Source organism: Myzus persicae, unplaced genomic scaffold (genome assembly GCF_001856785.1).
Source record: "Myzus persicae strain clone G006 unplaced genomic scaffold, MPER_G0061.0, whole genome shotgun sequence".
NCBI lineage: Eukaryota > Metazoa > Arthropoda > Insecta > Hemiptera > Aphididae > Myzus > Myzus persicae.
Window position 1 is genome coordinate 8,113 of NW_019103974.1, and position 25,285 is coordinate 33,397.

Sequence of the window (25,285 nt, forward strand, 5' to 3'; positions counted from 1 at the left end):
ATATATCTATTATCTATGGCATAGTCCATGAATCTATGATAAAGCGAACTAAGATAACAGCAGTTATATTCTGTGATATAATGATATTTGATATATTATCAGTAATAATATTACGTCCAATCAGGCCGGGGACAGAACGTGAACATTCATAGTTTCACGTCGGACGTGAATATAGTCGCTGCGTTCACGGTGAACGTGAAAATGGCCACTGCGTTTTGTAAAACGCCGGTTATCATGACACCTCGACTATCTTCATTGTCGTGTTTGAAGTATTTCGGTAGAAAAAAGTCATTAAAAGAACTGTATGTATAATTCAAAAATCTCTTATTATTTGCTTCCTTCATAAATCATAACACTATGTCATCGTAGTGTAGTGTGCATTTTTAAACCAATATTAATGAGTTTTCAATTTGAATTCCTTGGATCGTTGGTATTATGTCTATAAAAATATAGTTACGTGTCAGAAACAAATAAATTATAACTACATTATTATTAGTAGTAGTATCTAAAAAGTAGCACTTTTGAAACTACACATTACAGTTAAGAAATAATTGTTAGTGACGAATATTCTCAATTTATAATTTTATTTTAGTAATAGTAGTAGGTATTTTTAATTTATTTATCATTTTGCATTACTTTCGTGAATATTCTTCTAGTCAGTTATTTATGATTTATAATGTTCAGTAAACTTGTAAGTTTTAATCAAATTAACAAGTATAAGTTAATACTTGTTAATTGTGCTAGTCACATATAGTACTATAGGAATGGACTTTTAGGTTGTGAGAGGAGAAGAAACTGATTTATCATTTAGTACACATATTCTGGAAATTCGCTTGGCTAAACTGGTTTAAAATTATCTCACATTGAACCATGTAAATGATATGATCCAAACATCCTGGTGAGTTATTTTTCACACAGATTTAGCCTTGCAAATTTCTAGATTGTTTACATGATATTATAATAGTTAAATAAAACCAATAAATGTAATAGGTAGATACCTAATTAATTTCAATCTTGTATGATAGATAACTGTAAACCTGTATGATAAAACAAATTAAAATTTGTATATTAAATAAACTGTTTTAATGTTAGGAATACATCATGTAAGTTTTCATCAAAAGTTGAGAATATATGTTCTTTCAATCAACCTCCACTTACTGAAACATTACCAAACTTGCCAAATGTTGTATACAGTGAACATAAGCTTCATAATGTGAAAACAAATATCACACAATTACCTTGTGGAATACGAGTGGCGTCTGAAGTTGCATATGGAGAATTTTGTACTGTTGGAGGTAAATTTTAAATAGATTTTTATTTAGCTAATGTTTTGGACACATAATATTTATTTATTGTACTTAAACTTATTATTTAATTATTTATTAGTGGCGGTAAATTCTGGTTGTCGATATGAAGTAAAATATCCAAGCGGTGTTAATCATTTCCTTGAAAAATTGGCTTTTAATGTGAGTAATATTTCATTATTTTACTGATCAATATTTTTGTTGATATAAGATAATTTTTAAAATTATTTTTGTTACTAGACAACTTCTAATTTTCCTAGAGACAATGAAATTTTGGATGAAATTGAAAAATATAACGGTTTGTGTGATGCACAATGTTCTCGGTAATTTTTTATCTAATTATAATATAGTTTTATTACTTTTGTCTTATTTGTTGCTTTTTATTATAGAGATGTAGTGTTATATGCGGCAAGTGCTAATAGAAAATATGTGGATAATATTATAAAAGTTCTAGCTGATGTAGTTTTACGGCCTAGGATTACAGAAGACGAGGTTAAAATTTATAATATTTAATTTAATTATTTACTTATTTTAAATAATATCAATTATAAATAATTGTTCAAACATTATATTCTGGCTAGTTTTTTTTATGTTCTGAGAATTCAAAAATTTAAATCAAAATAAGTTTTGATGTTAAAATAATTTTAAGTTTCTAATTTTATTGTTCTTATATAATAAATTACAGGTAATGGCTGCAAGTAAAGCAATTTTATTTGAGCATGATACACTAATGATAAGACCTGAACAAGATCAATTGCTTGAAAATTTAGTGCATATGGTAAATACTTTTAAATATTTTAAATAAATTGGTTTTTATTTTGCTTAAGGACAAATTTTTATTTAGGCTGCTTTCCAACAAAATACATTGGGATTATCAAAACTTTGTCCAACTGAAAATGTATCCAAAATTAATCGTAAAGTTCTACTTACTTATCTGAAAAACCATTATGTACCTGAACGAATTGTTGTTGGAGGAGTTGGAGTAGATCATCAACAACTTGTTGATAGTGTACAAAAGTACTTGAAATAATTAATATTACACAAATTATATAAAATTAATTTTATTTTCACTTATTACTTATTTCATTATTTGTTATATTTAGGTACTTTGTTGATGAAAAACCAATTTGGAACAATGAAAAGCTTGATACAATTAGTATTGATAACTCAATACCACAATACACTGGTGGAATAATCAAAGTATGTACTTATTATTATTTAAAATATTTATTAATTGTTTAATACATATTTAAACATTTTAGGAAGATTGTGATATTCCTGCATTTCCTGGACCATCTGGTTTAGCTGTTTTATCGCATGTAATGATTGGTCTGGAATCTATACCTCTAGTGGGTACTAATGATTTTGTTCCATCGTGTGTATTAAATCTGATGATGGGTGGTGGTGGATCTTTTAGTGCAGGTGGACCTGGTAAAGGAATGTACACAAGACTGTATAGAAATGTTTTGAATCGGTATGCATGTGATTTTTTAAATAACAATGTACAAACACACATTATAATAATAATATAATAAGGCCCTGGGCGTACACCAATGCAGAAAACAAAAAAACTGCCATGACTCACTGCAATAACCTGGCAACCTCTTTTGTACTGCTTTGGTGTGCATCTGGCTTAATTAATGCGTATTGACTATTAAAAAATGTAATCTCAATAATATTATACTTGTATGATTAGGTATGGTTGGTTGTACAGTGCTACTGCTTACAACCATGCGTATACTGATAGTGGATTATTCTGCATTCATGCTAGTGCTGAACCACAATATGTGCGCGATATGGTTAAAGTCATTGTGTTTGAAATTGCAAACATGGCTAGTAATATTCAAAGAGAAGAACTTGCTGTACGTATTAATTTAATTATAAAGGTTCATATTTAATGACATTATTTATTTTATAGAGAGCAAAGAAACAATTGCAGTCACTCCTACTGATGAATTTAGAAGCACGTCCTATTGTTTTTGAAGACATGGTTAGGCAAATTATATCGTGTGGTTATAGAAAAAGACCAGAAGAACTTCTCCAAGAAATTGGTAAGTTTTAAATACAAAGTATTGGGTTGCACAAGTATTTAAGGAGTCAAGTCTAGTACTCCAATTTTATTTGATCAAGTGTCTTGTTGTCAATCGACAACCAACCACTAGTAGTCCACAGATTTTTCTTTACTTAATAAAATAAGGAAAATAATATTAATACATCAATATTAATAAATAATAACTTATACATTTATATACTTTGAAGCTTAAAGTTTTTTTTGCATTTTATTTAAATGTATATTATGTCTAGCTTCGATAATTTCTGAGCTTAGTAACGACTGCTCAAATATTTTAGTTAAACGAGAATAAAAATATGAAAATCTTTGTATATCTGGATTCTCCTTGTTTATAAAAACTACTGATTCAATACTTTATTATACTCTTGCACATTAAAAAAAAAAAAATATTCTGCTTTCAATTATAAATCTAAAGTATAGGTCCTCATTAAAAATTTAAAAATACGTAAAACAATTATTGATAAAAATGAAAAAAAATTGATCAAGAAAATTAATGTAGTTTGTTAATGGGAACACTTTGTGTAGAGAAAAATAATTTAACAATAAATGTGTAGAAACAATAATTCCTATAATTTAAGTAAACATATATAATTAGATACATTTTAAGATTAAATTAAAATAATGTAGTACTTGACAATTTAGTATTATAACTCAAGCATTATTTTTAGAATTTATCTCATTTGATTTTTTTTAGAAAATGTAACTGAAGATGATATAGTAAGAATTGTTAAGAAAATTCTGGATACTCCACTAACAGTTGTTGCTCGCGGAAATATTTCAAAATTACCGCTAATTGAAGAAATGCAAGAGTTGATTAATACAAAACCAAAAGGAAAGATATTTGGTCGGTTTTAATTTGTTCTAGTTTAAGTCCATTTTGCATTCTTGTTAACTTTAAAATAAATTTGTTTAAACAAAATATATCACTTTTCATATTTTATGTATTATGCCAAATTAATGATTTATACTTATAAATATTCTAGATCTAAAAGATATAATTATTTAGTTTCATAATATTAGAAAATGAAATTCTGAATACTTAAATATTTTTAAATTGTAGTTTAATATGAATATTATTACCTAATATAATATAAAGATATAATTTAAGTACATAATGTTATAGAAATTACATACCTTTTATTTTATATTCCATAGAAAATATTCAGTTATACAATTGGGTTAAGGTGCTATAATATTGTATACTCAATGGTAGTACAATAACAAGTTAATAGGTCTATGGGTAATATTATAAAAATATTTAGTGGGAGAATAGTTTACCTGAATCTGATGACTCCTATTGACCTCTCGTTTAGTTATGGTCTTATATGTCCCTTAAGTCAATTGAGACACCTATGTGTATATGAACAAGGTAGCCGACATTGGAGCCAATTCTAAATATTAAGAGATTAAGATCTTAAATCCGACTCGCCTCTGTATTTTTCCTCACATTCCAGTAGTCTGTGATTTTAATCATATTTTGTTTGACTGCCCCTTCTTGTTGACAGAGTGTTTTCGCTTCTTTTCTCTCCTTCACTCTCTCAACATCACACCCGACGCTCGCCATATACTTTCCTCTCAATCTGTTACTGCCACAATTTCGTTCTTTCTTAATTCTGGGTTGCTTGTATAGCATGCTGTAGGTATGTCCTGCTCGTCAGTCGTCAATGCCTGTGCCAAACATTTGGTTTTCATTTAAATATAAATTTGTAAAAAAATGTCGATGCTATATTTCTACTAATTAGAGTAGGTAATATAATGTGTAGGATGTAGGTATCCATTTTAAGGCGTAGGGAAAGTGGTGACTGGTGAGCCCATCGCCCAATGCACTTGAAGTGCATTATTGTTATCATAGACCTTATACTAATAGACAAGAACTGTGTATAACAACGGCATTAGTGAATTACGAGCTGTGTGCAGGTATCTCGCAGTGATGTAGGCTATCTTGACTTTAAAAGTTCAAAATAAAATAGTCTATATATCTTACTGTACTAGTCACCGAAAAGCGCCGTCTATGTTTCGACGCTCGGTGTGCAATCACTTCTTGTCTATTAGCATAAGGTCTATGATGAATGATGATGGCAATAGCCCTATCCTGACCTTAACTGATTTAGGTAGCCTAGTTGATCATAGAACCAAAATTCATGGAACAGATTTTCGATACCTAAATTTGCCAATTTTAACTGACTTAAAAAAAAAAAAAAAAATGAAAATTTGTTATAAACTTCAAATGCAAATGAAATTGGTTAAAAAATAAATTTCAAAAATCCGTTTCTACAATTTTTAGTACAACTTCTCATGTTTATTTTGATACCAAAACCATGTTTCTACACGACCAACGAAACCTGAGTACTATTGGATGACAAATAAAATCATGTTTTTACGATCGATTTTTTTTACTGAAAAATGGCCTTGAGGACTAAAACAAAATGTGCACGTATATTATTATGGAATTATTAAAATTACTCTAGAGACTTATGGCAATAATTATAGGTAATATGAATTTATTTTGAACAACATTTAATGAACTTTACTCATTTAAACATGTACCTATCATTTAAAAATATGTGTTATATAAGGTGCTGAGTTCGAAAAAAACTGTGACTCATTTAGATTCTGAGAGGAGGTTTTTTTACAAGGATGTCCGATGTGTGTATTCGTCTAGACGTCTAGTGCCTACCTTTCGGAACAGTAAAAGTACTTTAATCTTCAACTTTGAAGATGATTTCTTAGTAGAGGCGGAATTTTTCATAAAAAATTAATGTTAGCTAGTATTTTATAGACACGATAATATTCAAAATAGTTTGATTCGTTTTATATACTATTTATAGCTAAGTATTTAAAATTAAAAATTTTTTTTGTTTCGGTTAATGTATGATCAAATGTTTGTTTGTGAGTAGAAAAACTTGATAATTTTAATTTTAATTGAATACGAGATAAGATTTTAGAGTATGTTTTTGAACCACTGGTGAGAGATTGCGTCCCTTAGTTCAAAGTTGTCAAGTGTGACTGTTGTTGGTTTCGCCACTAAAATTGTTAACTCAAAGTTGGTGTTATTTTTGTATAATACCTATGGGGCTTGGGTTAATACTAAGGTAGTGTTTGTGTTGTTTCCTAAACATTTAAACCTTTGAAAAAAAAATTGTCTTTACATAAAACAGACCAGGTATATAATAACAATACCTACAGGGACACATCACATCATTACTACATCTGTAGGTACAATATATTAGTATAATATGTCTGAGGCTACGACCGTGCGAAATTATCAACACTATGCACGTCTGTACACATAAATTGACATAATATAAGACATAACACCTCAATAATAAAATATTATATTATTATACTTGCTATACTGCAGTGGACGACCACGACTCTGAAAGATACCCCAGAGATACTGCTCGCTCGCAGGATTTAATATAATATAATACTATAAGTCATAATATCATACCATTATATTTTATATTATATTATTATGTTTATTATTGTGTTATATACGCGTGCTCGACGATGGGTGAACTGCGTTGTCTATAATTTGGCGGTTCGGCTCATTGCGTGCAGTTTAAACAGCCCGTTTATAATGCGATTTGATAACAACTACAAAAAAGTTAGCCTCCAATTCTAAATCATAGTTGAACAAACAGCCTTGTAATTAATACGAGATGCCATAATAGCAGAATATTATAACATTATATTCGTTATTTATAGTACTTTACCTATACATAGATGCTATTGTAGACATACATGTATTTATTTCTTGGCATGCGGGAAGTGGGGGGGAGGTGCTCATTTAGTTGCCACCACGAAAACTTGCTGAAAATATTATATTCTCTTGATATTTGATTATAGATATCAATTCTAATTATTTAAATGTAGAACAAGCGTGAAATGTACATACATATTTTTAAATTAGGTACCTACTAAAAATATTTTAAAATGAATGTGTTGAAAGTGGTATCCTTATGTGATACATCATTACATACTTCAACAATAAATATTTTCCAACATTTCAATGGATTTTAATGAATACCTATGCACTCAAAAAACTTCCAGAAGCATTTTCAGAAGAACACTCAAGATATTTCAAATTATTAACACTATATCAGTTAGCTAGTGCACCTTATAAAATATTTTTTTCAACACTCGAGTAAAACTTGACCTAACCTAACCTTAAGATGTTACAATGTCATATTTTGTTAACAAATAAGATATATGCCTATATATTATAAGTTGTACTTCCACTTTAAGTGGCAGTTATCCGTTCTCGCCATCTAAATTATAATAGTAATAATGAAACAAATATATAACACATAGATTGTGAAATAAAAGATAAAATATTATGGCGTTTATGATTACTTAAATGGTTAAATTCTTCTCAACCTATGTTTTCATATAAACGAACAACGGTATTATTATATATTGTTAGCAAACCAAACCGTAGTTTTTCCACAAATAAAATAACGTACAAAACTAAAAAAATTATCGGGTCTTTTCATTTTTTTTAGAGATTGAGGACCATATTGATTTTAACACTTTTTTACGATAATTTATTGTTTAGTTGTTGACGTTTATGTAGCTATTACGATTTACGATTCATTGTGTTACAGAATGTTTCGATTGGTCGTTGCTTACACAACTTTTGATTTAGTATTTGATAATTGGACGGTTGCACTTAGCGAGATGCCGAGATGTCTATGGTCACAGTGGTGACGACATGTCACGTTTGTGTAAAATGCCCTTTAGTCGGGTCATCTGCGAATTGTTTTTCTCTTTTTTTCAACCATATATATTACTAGTTATTATATATATAACCGTAATTTGAGAACATTATTCAGTTATGTGATTCATCCGTCTTCAATACCACACTAAAACTACGTGTTGGATGATCACGAATCCGGATAATTCGTGAACGTTGACCGAGTTTGACACTTGGTCTGCTGCAGAGAAATTATGTGAAATTATGTACCTAATGACAAGTGTGTGGTTTACCCATTAAACAGGGAGCTTATATAATACCTTGGAATACATTTTGAACATCGTTTATTGAGAGTTCACATTGTCGTGTACAGTGTGTACCTACACATTTCAACATCTAATTTTTGGTTAAATAAAAAAGGACAAATCTATTATTTTATTATTATATTTTGTTTAAATTACAATAATAAATATTTGGCGTGACACGTTTTATTATATTACAGAGCTTAATTTCAGTATTTCACTAGTAAATAAGTTGGATATTTATTATTTGGCATATTATGAAATTATATGTACGATAATAGGTATAGTACCAGTACGTCTTAATAAGATTCGTGTTTATTTAACACGGTATGAAAAATGTAAAAGTCACGCTTTGAAAGTAAAATATTTTTTCTTAAACGTATTATATTCTACAATAATTATCCAAATGATATTTAATTATATTACAGATAATTAGAAGAATCCGAAGTAATTGTTTATACATGTCGCATCTATATATCACGATTTTAATTATTCGTGAAATGGACAACGTTTGCATCAATCTCACGAAATGGAACCGCAGTTTCTTAACTTACGTTTTTTTTTACAATTTTAATAGGTACCTACTTTATAAAAAATTCAAGATTCCCAGTTGTGGCTATTGACAATTGGCTATTTCTAAATATGAATATAAATTAAAAATTTAGATATGAACATATTAACTGAATGTGAAATATTTTACCTAGAATTATTAATACTTAACAACGAATGTTATTTTTTATGATTATGGGAAAAATATTTTATGATTTAATTCGTTCAAAAAATACAATTTAAAATAACTTTCTATTTCCTTTTATTTATTATTTTGTAATTATTAATTATTAGTAATTAACTTAAAAAGACGCTACACCCGCGTGTGTTGTCTCTGTCTTACAAACGTGCAGCATATCAAAAATAGCGGGATAGAACCTCTCAATGTGTAGTCCTAGTAGACACTAGACACTAAAAGTGTACACAATAATGCAATATACGAGTAGAAGATAATATTTTCTGCGTTATAGCGTTTTTATTTGTTTAATATCATTAATAAAAAAAAGTTATAATACTTTTAAAAACCTGATATTTTGACGTTTTCCAAACTTAAATAACTTTTGGTATATTGATCTTATCGAAAAAATAAAAACGACAAAGTTAAAATTATTCTGTATCTATGTTGGAAATTCGGTTTTTTAGTTATTCTGTAGCCTTATCGATTCTTTTTTGACAGTTTTTGTTGTTTTTCATTTGAAAGACGGATATAACACATGCGGGTGTGGAGTCCTCTTAACTTGGATTAAATCTTAACTCTAAAGTAATCCGTAATTTATTTACTTATTTATTCATATTAATTACAAGTAAGTAAACCATTCAGTCTATACTCAGCAAGTCTCCCAAATTGTTTTAAAGCTAATTTAAGTTTTAATTCACGAAGTATTGTTTAAGAAAAAAAAATATTTTGTAGGAATAATAATACATTTAATTATAAATAATAATTTATATACATTACAGGAGAATTGTAAATTTCTTTAAAGCCAACAATATAAAGTATTTGTTGTTTGAAATTGTGCTATGTTTTTTTGTTTTTTTGCAGGTAAAAAGGTAAAAAGTGTACAATCGTGTGCATGGATAAAAATCCGGGTGCAGTGTACAAAATAAAGGTCATTTGAGTGCAGTTTACATATTATGCCCACGACCGACGCACATGTATAGTTTAGGCAGTTGAGGCTCGAACTTTTTGAGTCTTTGAAGCCAATTGTATATTTTTAATATTTTTACCACCAACCACCCCCTTTATTATATCAAAATGATAATTTGCTATGTTGAAGCTATGAAGCTATGAAGCAATTGCTTCAAATACATAGTATTATATCCCGCCGCCACTGAGTTTAGGTAACTATACCCATCCATTTCGTGAAATGTTATCTATACGACCATACTGTGCGATACTGCAAAAGTGAAGAAACCGGAGTTTCGTGAAAGGATGCACACGTTGTCCATTTCACGCGAGAAAAAGATAATAACGCGATATATGGATTCGACTGATGGCGGAATCGATAGGTTATCGCTGCTCATTATGTAACACATGTATGTCGAATCCAAATTTCGCTGGGCCACCCAACTAATCCACTACTGCTACAGGTGTCTACAGCAACAAGTGACTATTACAGTATTATCAAGTTCTTTTAAAACTATTTTTATTTCAAATAATGAACATCTAACAAAATATGTCAGTAGAGCAGTTTAAAGCGCATATTTCATGTGTGTTATGTGCACGAGTGCGTACATTTTGTACAGCTCGAGGATGTGCTTATCCTTTGCGACATCATTTTAATAATATGCGCGTAATCCTTAGAGGAAAATGTGATGTGGCCACTCAGCAGTCACTGTTTCGCAGGCGGCCACGGCTGTTTCGTGCACGTCTCCAGCTGCATTGGACGCAACCGCGCCACAGCCTGATCTGCGTGAGCGCACTGTCCTCCCCGCAAGTACTCGGTGGCCGGCAACCGAGCCAGCAGTATTTTGTGTTTCGGCGGCGGTGGCCGGTCATCCGTACGACAACTAGACGTCCGGGGGCCGCGGTGTCTCGTATCGGTCACCATGCCCACCAATTTCATGTAACCGAACAGCGACAACTTTTCCTCCTGCACTCTGCGGCCAGCCGTGGCCGACCGCCGTCCGCCGGCCGCAAAAGTGTTGGCCAAGTGCAAGTAATACCGGCCGTACACGTGGTACACCGACCGCTGGCCACTGATACCGATGTGGTATTCGGTGTCCGGAGGTAGACCATACAAGTGTCTCACGTTTTTTGCTATGTACTGATAAATAATATATAATATTACTAAATGTAGTAGGTTCTGAGGATTTCTAGTTTTTCGTAGTTTCTCTAGATAGGTCACCGTGCCACGTGAGTGATCTATAAATATGTTACATATAACGTTTGTCGCAAGGAAAGCTATACTTAAAAGTTAAAACTGTAATTTGCATTTTTTTTTTCATTACTCTTTAAACTGCATTTTAAATGCATATATGAGTAGGCGTATTAGAACATATAGCAAAGTTTAGTGTGTCAAACAAGTTTGGGATAATAAGCTAAGTTAGCAAGATTTTATTTAATTAACTGTTTCAAAATATAATTGAACATTTTTTTTATCTAGGTATATTATATTATATAAAATAACTTGTTACGTCTGATTCGTCTTTGAACTGTCGGAGTTAAGCTAGTTTCATATAAAATAGTAATACCTATTTCTTATTTTTATTTTAAATAATAAACATTAAATGCATGTTTTTAGAGTTCATTCTAAGTATTTATTGTTTATTAAGTTCATATTATATCATAATTCGTAAGTGCATATATATTTTGAGATTTAAAAGTACTATAGACCCACGAAAACCACGTTACAGCCCGTGCTAAGATTCAAAACTTTTTTAAAAAAGAGATTAACTTGATGGTAAACAGGTGGAATATTAAAATAAACGAAACTGAATCTGTTCACTTAAGCTTTTCACTTAAAAATCTCGATTCATCACCTGTTACTTTAAACAATCAAATATTTCCAACGGAAAATTAAGTTAAATATCTTGGTATAACTCTAGATAACTCGAAGCTCACACATACAACTTGGGGTTTAAATTATTAACTCTACATTTCTACTCCTTAAACCCTACTCTTGGAATCCAAACTCTCAAGTCTCAATATCCAATAAACTTACCACATACGAATCAATTATTTGACCAGTTTGGACATACAGAATCTATTCAGTTATTGGATTTTGTAAAAACATCCAATGCCAAAATGCTTCAGGTGTTTCAATCCATCTGCTTACGACTAGTAATATCTTCTCCTTGTTATTTCACAAACAAAAAGCGGGGTGGATGTCACTCTGATCTACAGCAGGTTACAAGTGGGCCACTGTTATGATGGATTGTGTAAGATTTGAATTCAATGATTTAAAATCATTGTATACGATTTATAAATACATTGCATTAAATATATTATATATTGTACGATTCTGAGCTAAGACGGTCTATCAGCCTATAATATCACTTAGTCATTTAATATATTTAATAATATTATTGTGATTAAAGTAATTTATTTTACTATTAAGAATTAATAGTGCAGTAGGTTAAATTCATTTTTGCCAAAAAATTACTTTTTAAAACTCGTTGTGTGTAATGTGTATGTATATAATAATAAATAATATACTCTTTGAGTTTCAAGTACTCACGAGTAATATTTTTAAATTACAACTTTAAAAAAACACACACCATTGTAAAATCAATACATTTATCGCTCCGCTCACAATTCAAATCTTCAGAAAGATCTAAAACTTCCTACCCTAAATTAATTAGCAAAATTATATTACTTTAAATTTCATAGGTACTACAAAATACTTAAACTCTCTCTTTTCGGTAATGTACGTAGAAGACTCAAACGACACTTGCCTAGAGAGCTAATAAGATAAAAAAAAAGTACTAGAAGTCTAGATAAGTTCTTAGTTGTATAATAATTTTCAAATTGTAGGTCGTAATTGTACTTTTTAAATTAAAGTAGTTAAATCACACGTTATTCGTCACACGGAATTTAATAAATACTAATTTAACGTTACTTATCGAGTAACTCATTATTATAATTTAAAAAATCAAAATTTTAAAGCACCTATTGATAGACAGTGCGTTAAATTGGACGAGTAATAATTATAATTAATTTAATAGGTGGTTTGTATTTTGTTAGTTTATATAAGTTATCAGGTCCGCGCTAGACTGCAGCAGTGTATTAAATAGTTATTAGGTTCTTTATTTTCATGCAGTTCCGACTACGTATTCTAAATTGTATACTTTATTAGTTATTAGTTATTACGAAATATTAAAATAGTGATAATATTATAAACATAAAATAGGTATCGATCAATAATTATACATTATTATATTATAAGGTAATATATTGTGGGGTAATTAAACGGCCAATTTTAAAGTTTAATAATAAAATTAAAAAACCGAATGAACATCAATTATTAATATATTAAAACAATGTACATAACATGCCATTCATTTTTTAAAGATGATTTCCTCAAGACGACCGTCAAATTTTTTTAAACGTTCTAATCTTCCTCGTATTTTTTCCATTTTACATTGCTTATCACTTCCAAAGGTGTATTCAATACACTGTATTGGGAATTTCTTCTCGGGTTTGGTGTCTTAGTTCTTCAATATACCTCAAGTGCGTTGTTTCCGACTCTACTGTCCCATGTTTGCTAAATGGCATGTTATTTTAAAACTAATATTATTTAATAAGAAAAAAAAACTTAAACTACTGCCAAGAAAATCTATTTCTAAAATCGGCCGTTTAAGTGCCCCACTCCTTCACTCTGTATTTAATATTTTTATAGCAAGAAGCCAAACTCAAAGTTTAATATTTTATGGGGCAATGGGTAATTACATTTTTAAAAAATAAATAAATAGTAGCTAGACACTGCTACTTAGCAAAATTATAGTTAAATACTGTTTTAATATTACAATCAGTCACAATATTCATGAATTCATGAAATTACACTAACATATGTGGTAGACGAGGGGATCACAAAGAAAATTTAAGATATTTTCATTATAAGATTTGATACCTACTTGCTACTCTTATTTATTTCATTAAATATTCTATAAATAATATGAATTTAGAAGTCTAGAGAGTCTATGTTGGTGGGTGTGAACATTGCTCAATATAATTTAAATTACGCTTAAGTTACGTTGTATAAACTTGATATCACGTTTTATTACGTTAGTAATTAGAATAAATCGAATTAGCCGACCAATAAAACAAAACAAAAAACAGCAGTATTTAATAACCCCAAATTAAAATTGATAGGCTTAATGCAAAAATATAAATAAAAGAATATACAAAATTATGCTCATAAAAAAAAATCTGATAACAATTTGAAATATCAAGAAAAACAGAAATAACAATAAACCTATTGAGAATTGGCCACACGTCACATGCAGAATTATCCACCAAAAGAATGCACTTCGTATCCAGTCCACCCTTGAGTACTAACGGTGAAAGGTGAAACACATTGGAGTGCAGATCCAACAAAAAAGTGAGAAAAGAATACAACTACCAGGGAATCTCTATGAAATAATCGACCTCGATTGCCAACCAGAAAATGTCATCGTATTCTTTAGGAGAGCTGAACTACTAAAATATATTATTCAAAATAAACAGCTATGTTATTATTATTGTTTAGCAACTTAAAAAAGAACTAATTCATCACTTTTTATAATTTGTACCTCCCCAAATGACTCTTATTTAACTATATAAAAAAAAACAGATATTGGTCAGTGTAATTACTTCATTACTTACATTATATATTATAAACAAATCCAAAAGTAAATAAATTAAAGCACTCATATTTTATTTATTTAAGTAGCCCTATAAATTATAAGTACACTTAATAAGTATGTGGTTTATGGGTTTATCTTCCAATTTGATTCGGCAACAAGTTTCTTCTTCATCTCTTTTACCAACAATCATTACCCAAGATATCCTATTGCTATTTAGAAATAATCTATCATTGAGTGGTATTATGTTTGAGTATTAATACACATTGTATTAATATAATATCTGGTAACTTGAGTATTTTCATATAAATGAAAAAAAATCGAACACTGACCATTGGTATAGTGGTATTTTAGTATTCGAGTTGTAACTTAAAGTGGCCGCTACCTACTTTGGAATTACCGTTGCTGTTAATTCATACAATCACTTGTCGATAGCTGATAAATTATTATAAATACGCATGTAATGAAAAGTCCCGTAAAAAACGATTTTAAATTTCACAAAAATTACTTTTAAAAAGTAATTTTGTTACAGCAATTTTTCATAATTGGCATTATGTAATTATCTAACACGGTAGATACTTGAATTTTGGTGAAATAAAATAAAATATTAAATAGATGCTCCAAAGTATTACGTGTTATCTTAATGTGACCTGGGCAAACTCGAGAATATAATGATTTTGGGAGAAATATGTTTGGACTTGGGACGCATTTTGTCAAAACACACAACTTTAGGGTGTAAATCCATACAACGTTTGGGAGTAATATTTCCCTATACATGTAAGTAAATTTGGCCCAAACGTATCTTTCACTTTACGGCCTAAAGTGTTTTTCAGAAATGCACCCAAATGTGTTTACCATTTTCAGATACATTTTTGATAACATACACAAAGGTGTTGGGCACATAAATGTCATGTACCACTTTGAATTGTATTTACTTTGTATCAGATACCTATGCAGATGTCACTGTCACAGCAGCCTTCTACCCCCGTTTATGTCATATAGAGTTACAGTTGTTACTTTGTCTAAGAATAGAATATTATGTATTTTACAATGAGAATTACGCATTGTTACCGAACCATTGTATTCTTTCTTATACAATGACGACGGAGATGGAAATTAAACGTTAAAGACATATATTTTGATGTAGTCGCCTTGTATTATTTTTACTTAGAATATTATATATCTTATATTTTAATCTTCGCATAAATAATCAAAGTGCGTTACGTACTTATATGAATCATAGCGGACGTATTGTTGGTCATTTAATCTCACTACGCATTATTACAACATGACGCATTTCATTATTAGTAATTCGATTGTTTGTACGTAACCGATTAATCTTATATATTTAAACGATGGGTTTATAATATTATTATACAATATATTTAACATTTTGTTTATTTTTTATTCAAACATAAATTATACTACCTAATATGGGTTGACTACAAAAACTCACAGTATAGACTTATAATTATGGAGCCTAACTTTAGTGGATACTTTTGAATTAGAACATTAGACAGTACCAATAGTTTATATTTTATATACCTACTAGTGTGTGTTTGTAAAATCTATTAGTTAGTAGATTTTAGATTCTGAGAGGAGCGATATTTTTATTTTCAATTTCAGTATGTTTTCTGGTAGAAAAGTAAATATAGTTTAGAGAGGTCAAAATTTAATGATCCTATCAGTTTTAAAAACTTCAAGAAAACGTAAAAAAAAAACAGGGATTTTTAAGCAAAACCAGTTTTTAACAAAATCAATTAATTTTTTAATGTACCTAACAAAAAAACTGCCAAACGTAGAAACTTAAAATTTTTACTGGATGTTAACATTATTATTTTCAATACACTATTAAATTGTATAAATAATATTTTGATTAGTTTTGACTAGACATTCGAAATTTTCAATTTCTTGCGATTTTTTTTTATATTTATGTAAATTCAATTTATTTCGCTGGGTCAATAAGTTTGAAAATTGAATACAAGGTTTCTCATCGTGTGTCTTTATAATAATAGTTAAACATATTAAAGATACATATAGACGTGACTTTTTTTTTATATGTATTTATAAAGTTCAAATTTTGACAAAGTTGATCAAAATCTTGAAAATGTTCAAATTAGTTATTTTAGTTATTTTGTTGTAATTTTAGAATATTATTCACGGGTAATTAAAAATTTAAGAGGATTTTATTATATTTTATAATTTATACACACAATGACATTTTCAAAGCAATTTTTGCCCACAACTTTTTTTTAAAATTAATTTAATATACTGTAGTACTATAATGCCTAATAGTAAAATAAATTACTTTAATTACAATAATATCATAAAATATCCTTAGTAATATATTATAGGTCACCCGACTTCGTTCAAAATAGTTTTAGTATACAATAACTTTATATCATTGAATTCAAATGTAACACATCCATTACTGCAGTGACTGTCTAGACACCTAATCGGGCTAATATACAGTAGGGCGTTATCCACGTAACTTTTTTTTAAATATGTTAAAATTATAACTATTAGCTATACTAGCAAACATTTTCGAACTCATGAGTCATGACAATCCAATATACAATTATTTATACTACATATACCTATAGTTGCTTCAATAGGATCAATTTTGACCCTTAACAGTTTAATAAACACTGATTTTTGTATTATTATAATATTATTTTAAAACATCATTAATGTAGTTAGAATTATGCAATTTTTGATTTTTTAGAAAAATTTGAATCACCTGTAATTCGATAGAGAAGGTAAGATAATTACGAGTAGTATAATTATGGCCTATGAGTAAGAGTATAGAAAGGTATCAGTGGCATATAAGCTTATGATATGGTGACCTACCTATATAATTATTTACTAGTAATTAGCTGCTACCTATCGACATTCAACGTGGCTTAAATTAAGTTAAATCGATAATTGTTATGTTCATAGTATATTATTACGTATTTAGGACAGGTAGGTAGGAATCGTAAATATGTGGACGTATAATTTTATAACTGTACGCAAAATGTTATGATCTAACCAAGAAGAAATTATTGAAACATAAGATGATAGAATATCAAATATTTTTAAGCATTCATAAAACATATGGTTTTGTTAAAGGTAATGGAAAAAAGTAGTAGGTACCTCAAATAGGTGTATAGACCATCTGGTTAATGAATTTGATGTCTTCTGTAGGATTAAAATATGTTTTACAGATAACCTATATTCGTATTATAATTTACGTCTACCTACATATTATATATATATATTATATTTATGAAATGCTTTTCCCTGTAAATTATAATAGTCTTACCTTGATATGATCAAAGTCTGTAATATGCAAAGAAGGCAGTGTTTGACAGTTAATGAAAATTAATTTTTTACCATCAATTTTGTTCTCCTTGAATATTATCTGTAATTCGATCACAATGTTTAAAAGACAATTCTAGATTTTATTTTAAAAGTAGGTAAGTAAATTATGGATGTTCCTTAAATATGTGGGTATGTAATAATAATAACAATAACAAAGATAAAGACAATAGTCAAAGGCCAAAAGCGGATGTGTTTTCTCAAAAAAAAAAAAGATAGTAATAAATATTAATGATGTTTCAGCAAATATGACTTCAAATTTCAATAGTAGACAATGTCCTCCTACACAATACCGTGTATATAAAAGCAGAAGAAAATCTCTTCATCGTTAAATCAATACCTAATGATAATTATTAATAGTATTCGAGCTCTTGCATTTGGTAGTTCGGTACCCAGGATTTAAAAATTATGCGAATACTGTTGTACCGATAATATTCTTCACTATTTGAAAATTTTATTAATTGTTGTCATACCTATAACGTAGCCATTTATAACAGCGTCAAATATGAACAAGGCTGCATTGGTTCTTTTTTTTTGAAGTAAATTTTTGAAGAGTATGAACCTTTGGCAAACAATTTATTAAGATTAATATAGCTGGGAAAATCTTCAAAAAATCTCTTCCTACGCAAAGACAATAAATTAATAAGTTTCAATTAACCGAGAATTTAGACAATTCGAAGTTGCATCTCTAGTGCCACATGCATCTAACGTTATACAATACATAACACTATCATATCTAAACATTATGATTTTTTTAAATAATAATGTATTTTTAAAGATAGTATTTCAATTTGTTTAACACATTCTCGCAACTACTCACTACGTATTGAGGCAATCCTAACCCATATTGTACCCAATCCATAACATTTGATACCGACCACGACCAACTAATCGGCTCCTTTAGTTCGTTAACGGCATTTCCAGCTATTTCAAATAATGAATCAGGAAAATAAATACTCCTGTAATAAAAACTATTATATAAGATTTGTTCAATTATAGTTTGTAATCGATTTTTTGTTTTTAGATACTTATCCAGCAGATATTATGTATAAACTATTCTTCATGACATGTAATTAAGATAAATATCACACAGCAATACAATTATAAATTAAAATACAAATCTACTGGTATGCCAGAATTAAAAATGTAATTGTTCATTATGTTATATAAGTATAATATAACGTCTTACAGTACTTACCAACAATTATTCTCACAAATATAATAGCCACGTACAATTACATTCTCTAGTTAAAATTGTTATTTATTATGAATAGACAATTAAAAAATACATTATTTTGAAAGTAAGCAAGTGTCGATATAGGTATTATCTAATTTATAATAATTTAAATAATTAAAAATATTTGAAAACTGACATATTTTGTATACCTAAATAAAATATAAGAGTAATTATATCATGGTTTGACTAAAAGTTAACACAAGTAAGTGCAGAAAGAATGAAGCGCACTAAATTGGATGCGTGTAGAAATTGAATTTTTTAAAATTTATTTTAATTAGTAAATGACAATTTGAAAAACAGAAAAGGCAGTGAATATATGTCAAAAATATTCTTAACTCTATAAATGTTTAAGATATATAATATATATATTGATAAGTCAGAAGAATAAGTTATAAGTATAATTTATTAGTTTTAAGTTAAAATAATAAATTTAATAAAGAAAAATTGTAACTCATTAAGTAAATAATTTTCCTGTTAAAATTTAGTGAACATCTAATATGATAGTTTATGGATTGTAAAAGTGTCTTTATTAGTTTTAAACTAGTTCAATTACATATTTATATCTAAATAAAATAGAATCTTGAGCCAAAAACTTTAAAATTAAAACCAATGACAAAATATCAGCTCAGGTAAACTTTTCCCTAAATAAAATGGAATGTTTATCGCTTCCTCACTAAAATCAAAATAACAAACCAATTTCACAACATTTATCAAGCTTTTTAGTCGATGACTCTTAAGAATTATCAGCGGTGCTCCATGTTAAGTAAATAATGTAGTCCACCATAACAATTTAAAAATGCAAACAGTAAAAGCGCTTTGCGCTCAAAAGTTGCACTAAAAATTAACTAACCATATTAAGATTAACGCTTCATTGAGAATATGTACTCTCTAAATTACCGAAAAGTCCTCGTCGACTAAAAAGAATTTGGTTTAGTAACCTCCTAAGATAGGAAAAAAATGTGTGTGGTTCTGTTTATGAATGTTGAAAAATGTAAAATGTAAAATTGTAAGAAATATCTCCTCCTTTTGTGGTTCATGTTTTGAATATACTTTTCTCTCTGTTATCCTTATTACTCATTGTTAAACAGATGGAATATATTTTAGATAAAAAAAAAACAATATTAATAATAATAAACTAGTTCAAACTATTTAGTTATTCTCCAGCTAAAAAAACTTTTATGAACGAATAAATTATTTTACAACACTTACATAATATTTTTGTAGTTTAAATAATTATAACAGGATTTAACAATAGTTTTTAAATTTACTAATACTTAAGGTAAATATGAATATAAATAATTAAATAGGTAAATCATTTTTAAACATTATATTGATTTAGTTCTATTATTCTTACCATGGTTATTTAATCCTATTAAAAACTATGGCTCACTATTTAACACCTGTTTTTAGTTAGTCTACTGCAGGTATAAATTACCACTTTTACACTCGAAAAACAACTTCATAGATCAGAGCTTAATCAAACTAAAGTCTCTGGCATATTATGAGAATAGAGTTAATGTTTTTAAAATAGCATTATAACACGCCAATACAATATTATTGTTGGAGTGTAAATTGCATTGTAATTACTCATTATAATAATTATTAGGAACACAATGTGTATGATTTTTGTTATGATAATATACATTTTATTTGTAACACATATGTATTAGAATACTTCTAACATGATCTAATATACCTATTACTTATGCATATTTTTTTCTCGACCATCTGCGTGTTTGAAAACAAAAAACACTAACAATAGCCTGGATATACGTTTAAAAGTATTAATAAAATGTTTTAAATAACTACAAAGTCAAACTCTTCTAGATTCCTGGACACTCTAACATCGCAGAAAATGAGCTAGCTGATCTAGCAGTCATAACCTCAATTTGAAGTTATCTTAAGAAGACTCAAAAATCGGCAACTCTTAAATCTCTCACAGTTTCTTAATGGCCAAGGAAGAACTTCCAATATGCACGGCTCGCGGTCCAAGTCACCATCAACACATTATCACCGAATGCCAAATATACCACAACATCAGAACAAGTCACAAACATGATTTCAGTCTTTCATCTGAAAAAGTCCTGTTCGCGTTACTTTAATCCGCGAAGAGATCTGTTGACATATTTTCAATATTCATCCAAAACGTGAGTAGGTGCATAAAACTAAAAAATGTGTTATTCGACCAATGGTAATAATTTGAAAGTAGGTACGGAATAACGATTCAGTTAATTGGAAAATGTCATTAATGGTGAAGTTTGCTGGTGGACGATTCAACTTAGAAAACTATTCGTCGATAGAATAAATTGGTCCTTAAGTTATAACAGAATTTTGTGGTTATAGCTTAAAATCATTCAATCACTCATTCGTGTTAAGCAACATTTTCACCCTCCATCACTAATTATTAAATATATATGCTATTACGATCACCTGTGGCCTACATTTTTATATACTAACGAATATTGGTTATAATAATATTAATATATATAGTGTCCCACACTAAAATAAACAGAATTCCTCGTGTTAACGGTCCATATGGTACTCAAAATGTCGCTATCATAATATTTTAATATACTCTGAAACAATCGCGTTGTTTATTTTATGCAGTAGATACACCAACCACTACCTAGGTATACACTCCAATATATGAGGTATACCTCCTCGAGGGTTCGTGCGTGTATCATAAGCTCGTTTTGTGATGACAATATTCGAACTTAAAACCATACAGCAAAAACGTAATTTTTTTTGTTTAAAAGCATTATCGGACTTTCTCCGGAGATAAAAAAATCTCAACTCGGGGAAAATAGTAAAAGTGTTAAAATCCTAAACGCGACAGATTATCGGCTTGCGCGTGATAAACGGGCCTAGAAAATAAGAAACAATATAATACCTATATACCTACAATATAACACCACAAACACGAACATCAATAAACAATTGCTTTCGAAACTTGCAAAAACGCGTTGCACCTTGCCCGATAATCAACACAGTATAACAACGAGATCGGTTGGCCTCAGTATAATTTTTTATTTTTTATTTATTTATTTTTTTTTACGAAGAATTAACCGGCAACATCTCGACCGTTGTTATAGTAGCTGCAGGTAAGTATATAATATTATGTTCACAAACAATCCGATTGATATACCCTAGAGTTGCCTAACCACGGAGATCTGAAATCGTTTTACACCACACTGTTTGCGTAGGTACCATCACCAGACCGTGAATATTCTCGCAATATCTCATCGGTTTGCTTGCTGCTTCACACTATACTATTTTTTTCCCACCACCGCCTAGGGCCGTGGTACATTGTGTGCCTACTGCGATAATAATAATAATAATATATCGGTTGTATTTAGACGAAATTGCCATTCTCGGAACACTGAACGAGAAACAATGCAAAACTGTAATTCGTACTATTGCTGCAGTGTTATACATAATCGTAATGAGAAGCATAAGGATGTATTAATATTATAGGTAGTGAGTAAATACAATCGCCGTGTCTGCAAACCAGTATAAGGATTATGTACTTAATATTAATAATAAGTGCAGAGTCCACATCCTACAGATTAGTATAATATAATATTATTATACTCAAGGCTGGGAGAATGGCTATTTTTTTTTTAATTCGTTAAGCTAATTTTGAAAAATGTATGTTTTAAAGTTAATTTTTTTTCTATTTAATTATTATCAAAGTTACGAGTTTCTCATCTTAGTTAAAAATCTGTTAAATATTTTGTTGTAACTATGTATACTCGTATATACACAAAAACATTTGAACAAAACAAAATAAATTTTAAATCTATGGGGTTCATATTAGAAAAAAAATAATGTTAAGTGACTGTAAAATTAATTAAGTATGATAATAGTAGATAATTGTAAATCAAGAAACACATTTTAAATCGCCACTTACAACTTACCTATAAGTTAGAAATGACTTTTAAATTTTACTTTATCGTCTCGAAAAATAAAAATAAAATTCGTTTTCTGAAATGGTCGATATTATTGTTTAGCTTAAACTGTGAAGTACAACCACGAGAGCATTCATTTTCTACGTCATGGGATTTATTATGGACATCGAAGTTTACTAAAGTTCGTGATCAATAAGATTCTCATTCCTCTGATTGCATATTCATATAATAATCTTACTAATTTTAAAAATTCCCGTTTAAAAAATTAATTTGTTTCATACAAAGCTTAAACTGATATAACTGTGCAGCCTGTCTTAAGTTTTGATTCTGGACACACCTCTGCAGTAGAGTTGGTTCAGGGTTTGTACGAGGACTAAGATAACATGATGTGTTACCCTGCATAATATGTATGTATATTTTTTAATACAATTTTCAATACATTCACGAATATTTCCTTACTATTTTCAATAGCCGTATCGGAGCCAGTATTGTGCCAATGCCTGATAAACGTATAGGTACGTGGGAATGAAAAATCAATTTTTGGATCAGAGTTCCAGATCCGGGTCAGAGAGTACCAGATTTGCGTGTCGACACGCGACTTTGGCATCAATAGATGATGCTACGTTTATTTTTTAGATGTAAATTATAAATTTCTTAGGTGATTGATTTATCGGTGTGCAAATTGTTCCAAAACATAACGAATTAATGTTTCGAGTTTTCAGTTTTAAATTGTGTTTTCTTATGGTATTATATCTATATTTTTATGTATTTGATATTTAATAATAGTTAGGTATACATTGGAAAACTGATGGGTGAATCTTTTTTTTTATTACCAAAAAGTGACATAATAAAATATTGTTGTTATTAGAAATACTGTTTTACAAACACTCTACGAAAATGCGTGTAATTTTAACTTTTTAATATATTTAACTATTTGAGCCTTCCTAGGTATCAGCGACGCCATGTTTGTGCAACATAAAAGTTTTCAGTCTTACTGTCTGTTAGACCAATGCAAACATCAGTTGATTTGAAACTTAATTGTTCGACTTATTGTTTTAGTAAAATTATTGAATACTATATTGCTATAGATTATAGAGGAACCTACATATTATCAATATTTACTGTAATATATATTGGAATATTTAATGTAAACAATAAACATATACATATATAATATATATATATCATATAATACCACTATATTGCATTTAATACTCATATTTTACATTGTAGTCAACGTAAGTCACGACAATGTGTATTCGACAATCAGTTTATTCAGTTTTAATATTGCATGTTATAATTATATTTACAATGTAAAATATGCGCATTAAATGCAATGTATTATATGATTTGTTTTAATACAAGACACACATTTGTGCAGTGCCAACTACACACGTACAAGCAGCTCGGTACCTTGAATAATTGTCAACAGTTTTAAAATACTATACATATAAACATCATGTATATTCTATAATATATATAGCATGTACCTATATCATATATAAATACACAAGCAGTAAGTGCTTAAGCACTTTACAGACTTAAGTAAGGAGTGTACGTCTATAGCCTATTCCTGCCTTGAGTTTGTCAATGAGCAGATGATTTGTTTTTAAATGTTAGTGTATCTAGATCAAAATATTAGAACGAGTAGTATCCAAGTTATCAACATGTAGAAATAAATGAATATGACAACGAAATGAAAGTTATTAAAAATATTAAATATATGTAGGTAGTAGTTAATTTACTACTTATTAAATTTAGACAATGTTTCGCGTTAAGAGCTAACCAATTATAAAATGTTATACCTCTTAGTCGCTATAAATTTTAAAACATCCTAGCCTCTTATTTTCCCAATGACTACGGGGGCGATCATGCTTGGTGAATCAATCTGTACACCTTATAGTCTCTATTAGTTCAATAGCGATAAACAGAGTTGGAGGCGATTTCCAATGATTTTACTTGGTTTTACGCTTTAACCACACTTAGGCCAGTGCCATAGTGGTGTTGATACCGTTCTACGGCAGACCGAGTGTTATTGGCCGAGGAACGTAATAACGTAATCCACTGCTCAAGTATA

At 29.1% G+C, this 25,285-nt stretch overlaps 2 protein-coding genes across 2 annotated transcripts; one reads left to right on the forward strand and one right to left on the reverse strand.

The window, feature by feature from the left end:
- The first annotated feature begins 201 nt into the window (after positions 1-201).
- Positions 202-4,319, forward strand: LOC111037075 (mitochondrial-processing peptidase subunit alpha). Its single transcript, XM_022319438.1, has 12 exons — positions 202-302; positions 1,093-1,295; positions 1,387-1,466; positions 1,545-1,627; positions 1,694-1,796; positions 1,990-2,082; positions 2,149-2,321; positions 2,408-2,504; positions 2,567-2,778; positions 3,001-3,166; positions 3,223-3,355; positions 4,070-4,319. Exons 1-12 carry the CDS (start codon positions 202-204, stop codon positions 4,228-4,230), a joined length of 1,605 nt encoding a protein of 534 aa, XP_022175130.1. The 3' UTR covers positions 4,231-4,319.
- Positions 4,320-10,751: 6,432 nt separating this feature from the next.
- On the reverse strand, positions 10,752-21,180 carry LOC111037078. The gene is made up of 4 exons (XM_022319440.1): positions 21,146-21,180; positions 18,884-19,022; positions 18,008-18,106; positions 10,752-11,186 (listed from the first exon to the last, which is right to left on the reverse strand). Exons 1-4 carry the CDS (start codon positions 21,178-21,180, stop codon positions 10,752-10,754), a joined length of 708 nt encoding a protein of 235 aa, XP_022175132.1.
- Positions 21,181-25,285: the final 4,105 nt, after the last annotated feature.

Excerpts from the sequence above, each read along its gene's own strand:
- LOC111037078 (XM_022319440.1), bottom strand. The coding sequence starts at position 21,180 with ATGACTGCTAGATCAGCTAGCTCATTTTCTGCGAT. Across the intron at positions 19,023-21,145 it reads GCTAGCTCATTTTCTGCGAT|GAGTATTTATTTTCCTGATT; the intron begins GTTAGAGTGTCC and ends TTTTTATTACAG. Across the intron at positions 11,187-18,007 it reads CAGACTTTGATCATATCAAG|TACATAGCAAAAAACGTGAG; the intron begins GTAAGACTATTA and ends ATTATTTATCAG.
- LOC111037075 (XM_022319438.1), top strand. The coding sequence starts at position 202 with ATGGCCACTGCGTTTTGTAAAACGCCGGTTATCATGACACCTCGACTA. Across the intron at positions 1,296-1,386 it reads AGAATTTTGTACTGTTGGAG|TGGCGGTAAATTCTGGTTGT; the intron begins GTAAATTTTAAA and ends ATTATTTATTAG. Across the intron at positions 2,322-2,407 it reads CTTGTTGATAGTGTACAAAA|GTACTTTGTTGATGAAAAAC; the intron begins GTACTTGAAATA and ends TGTTATATTTAG.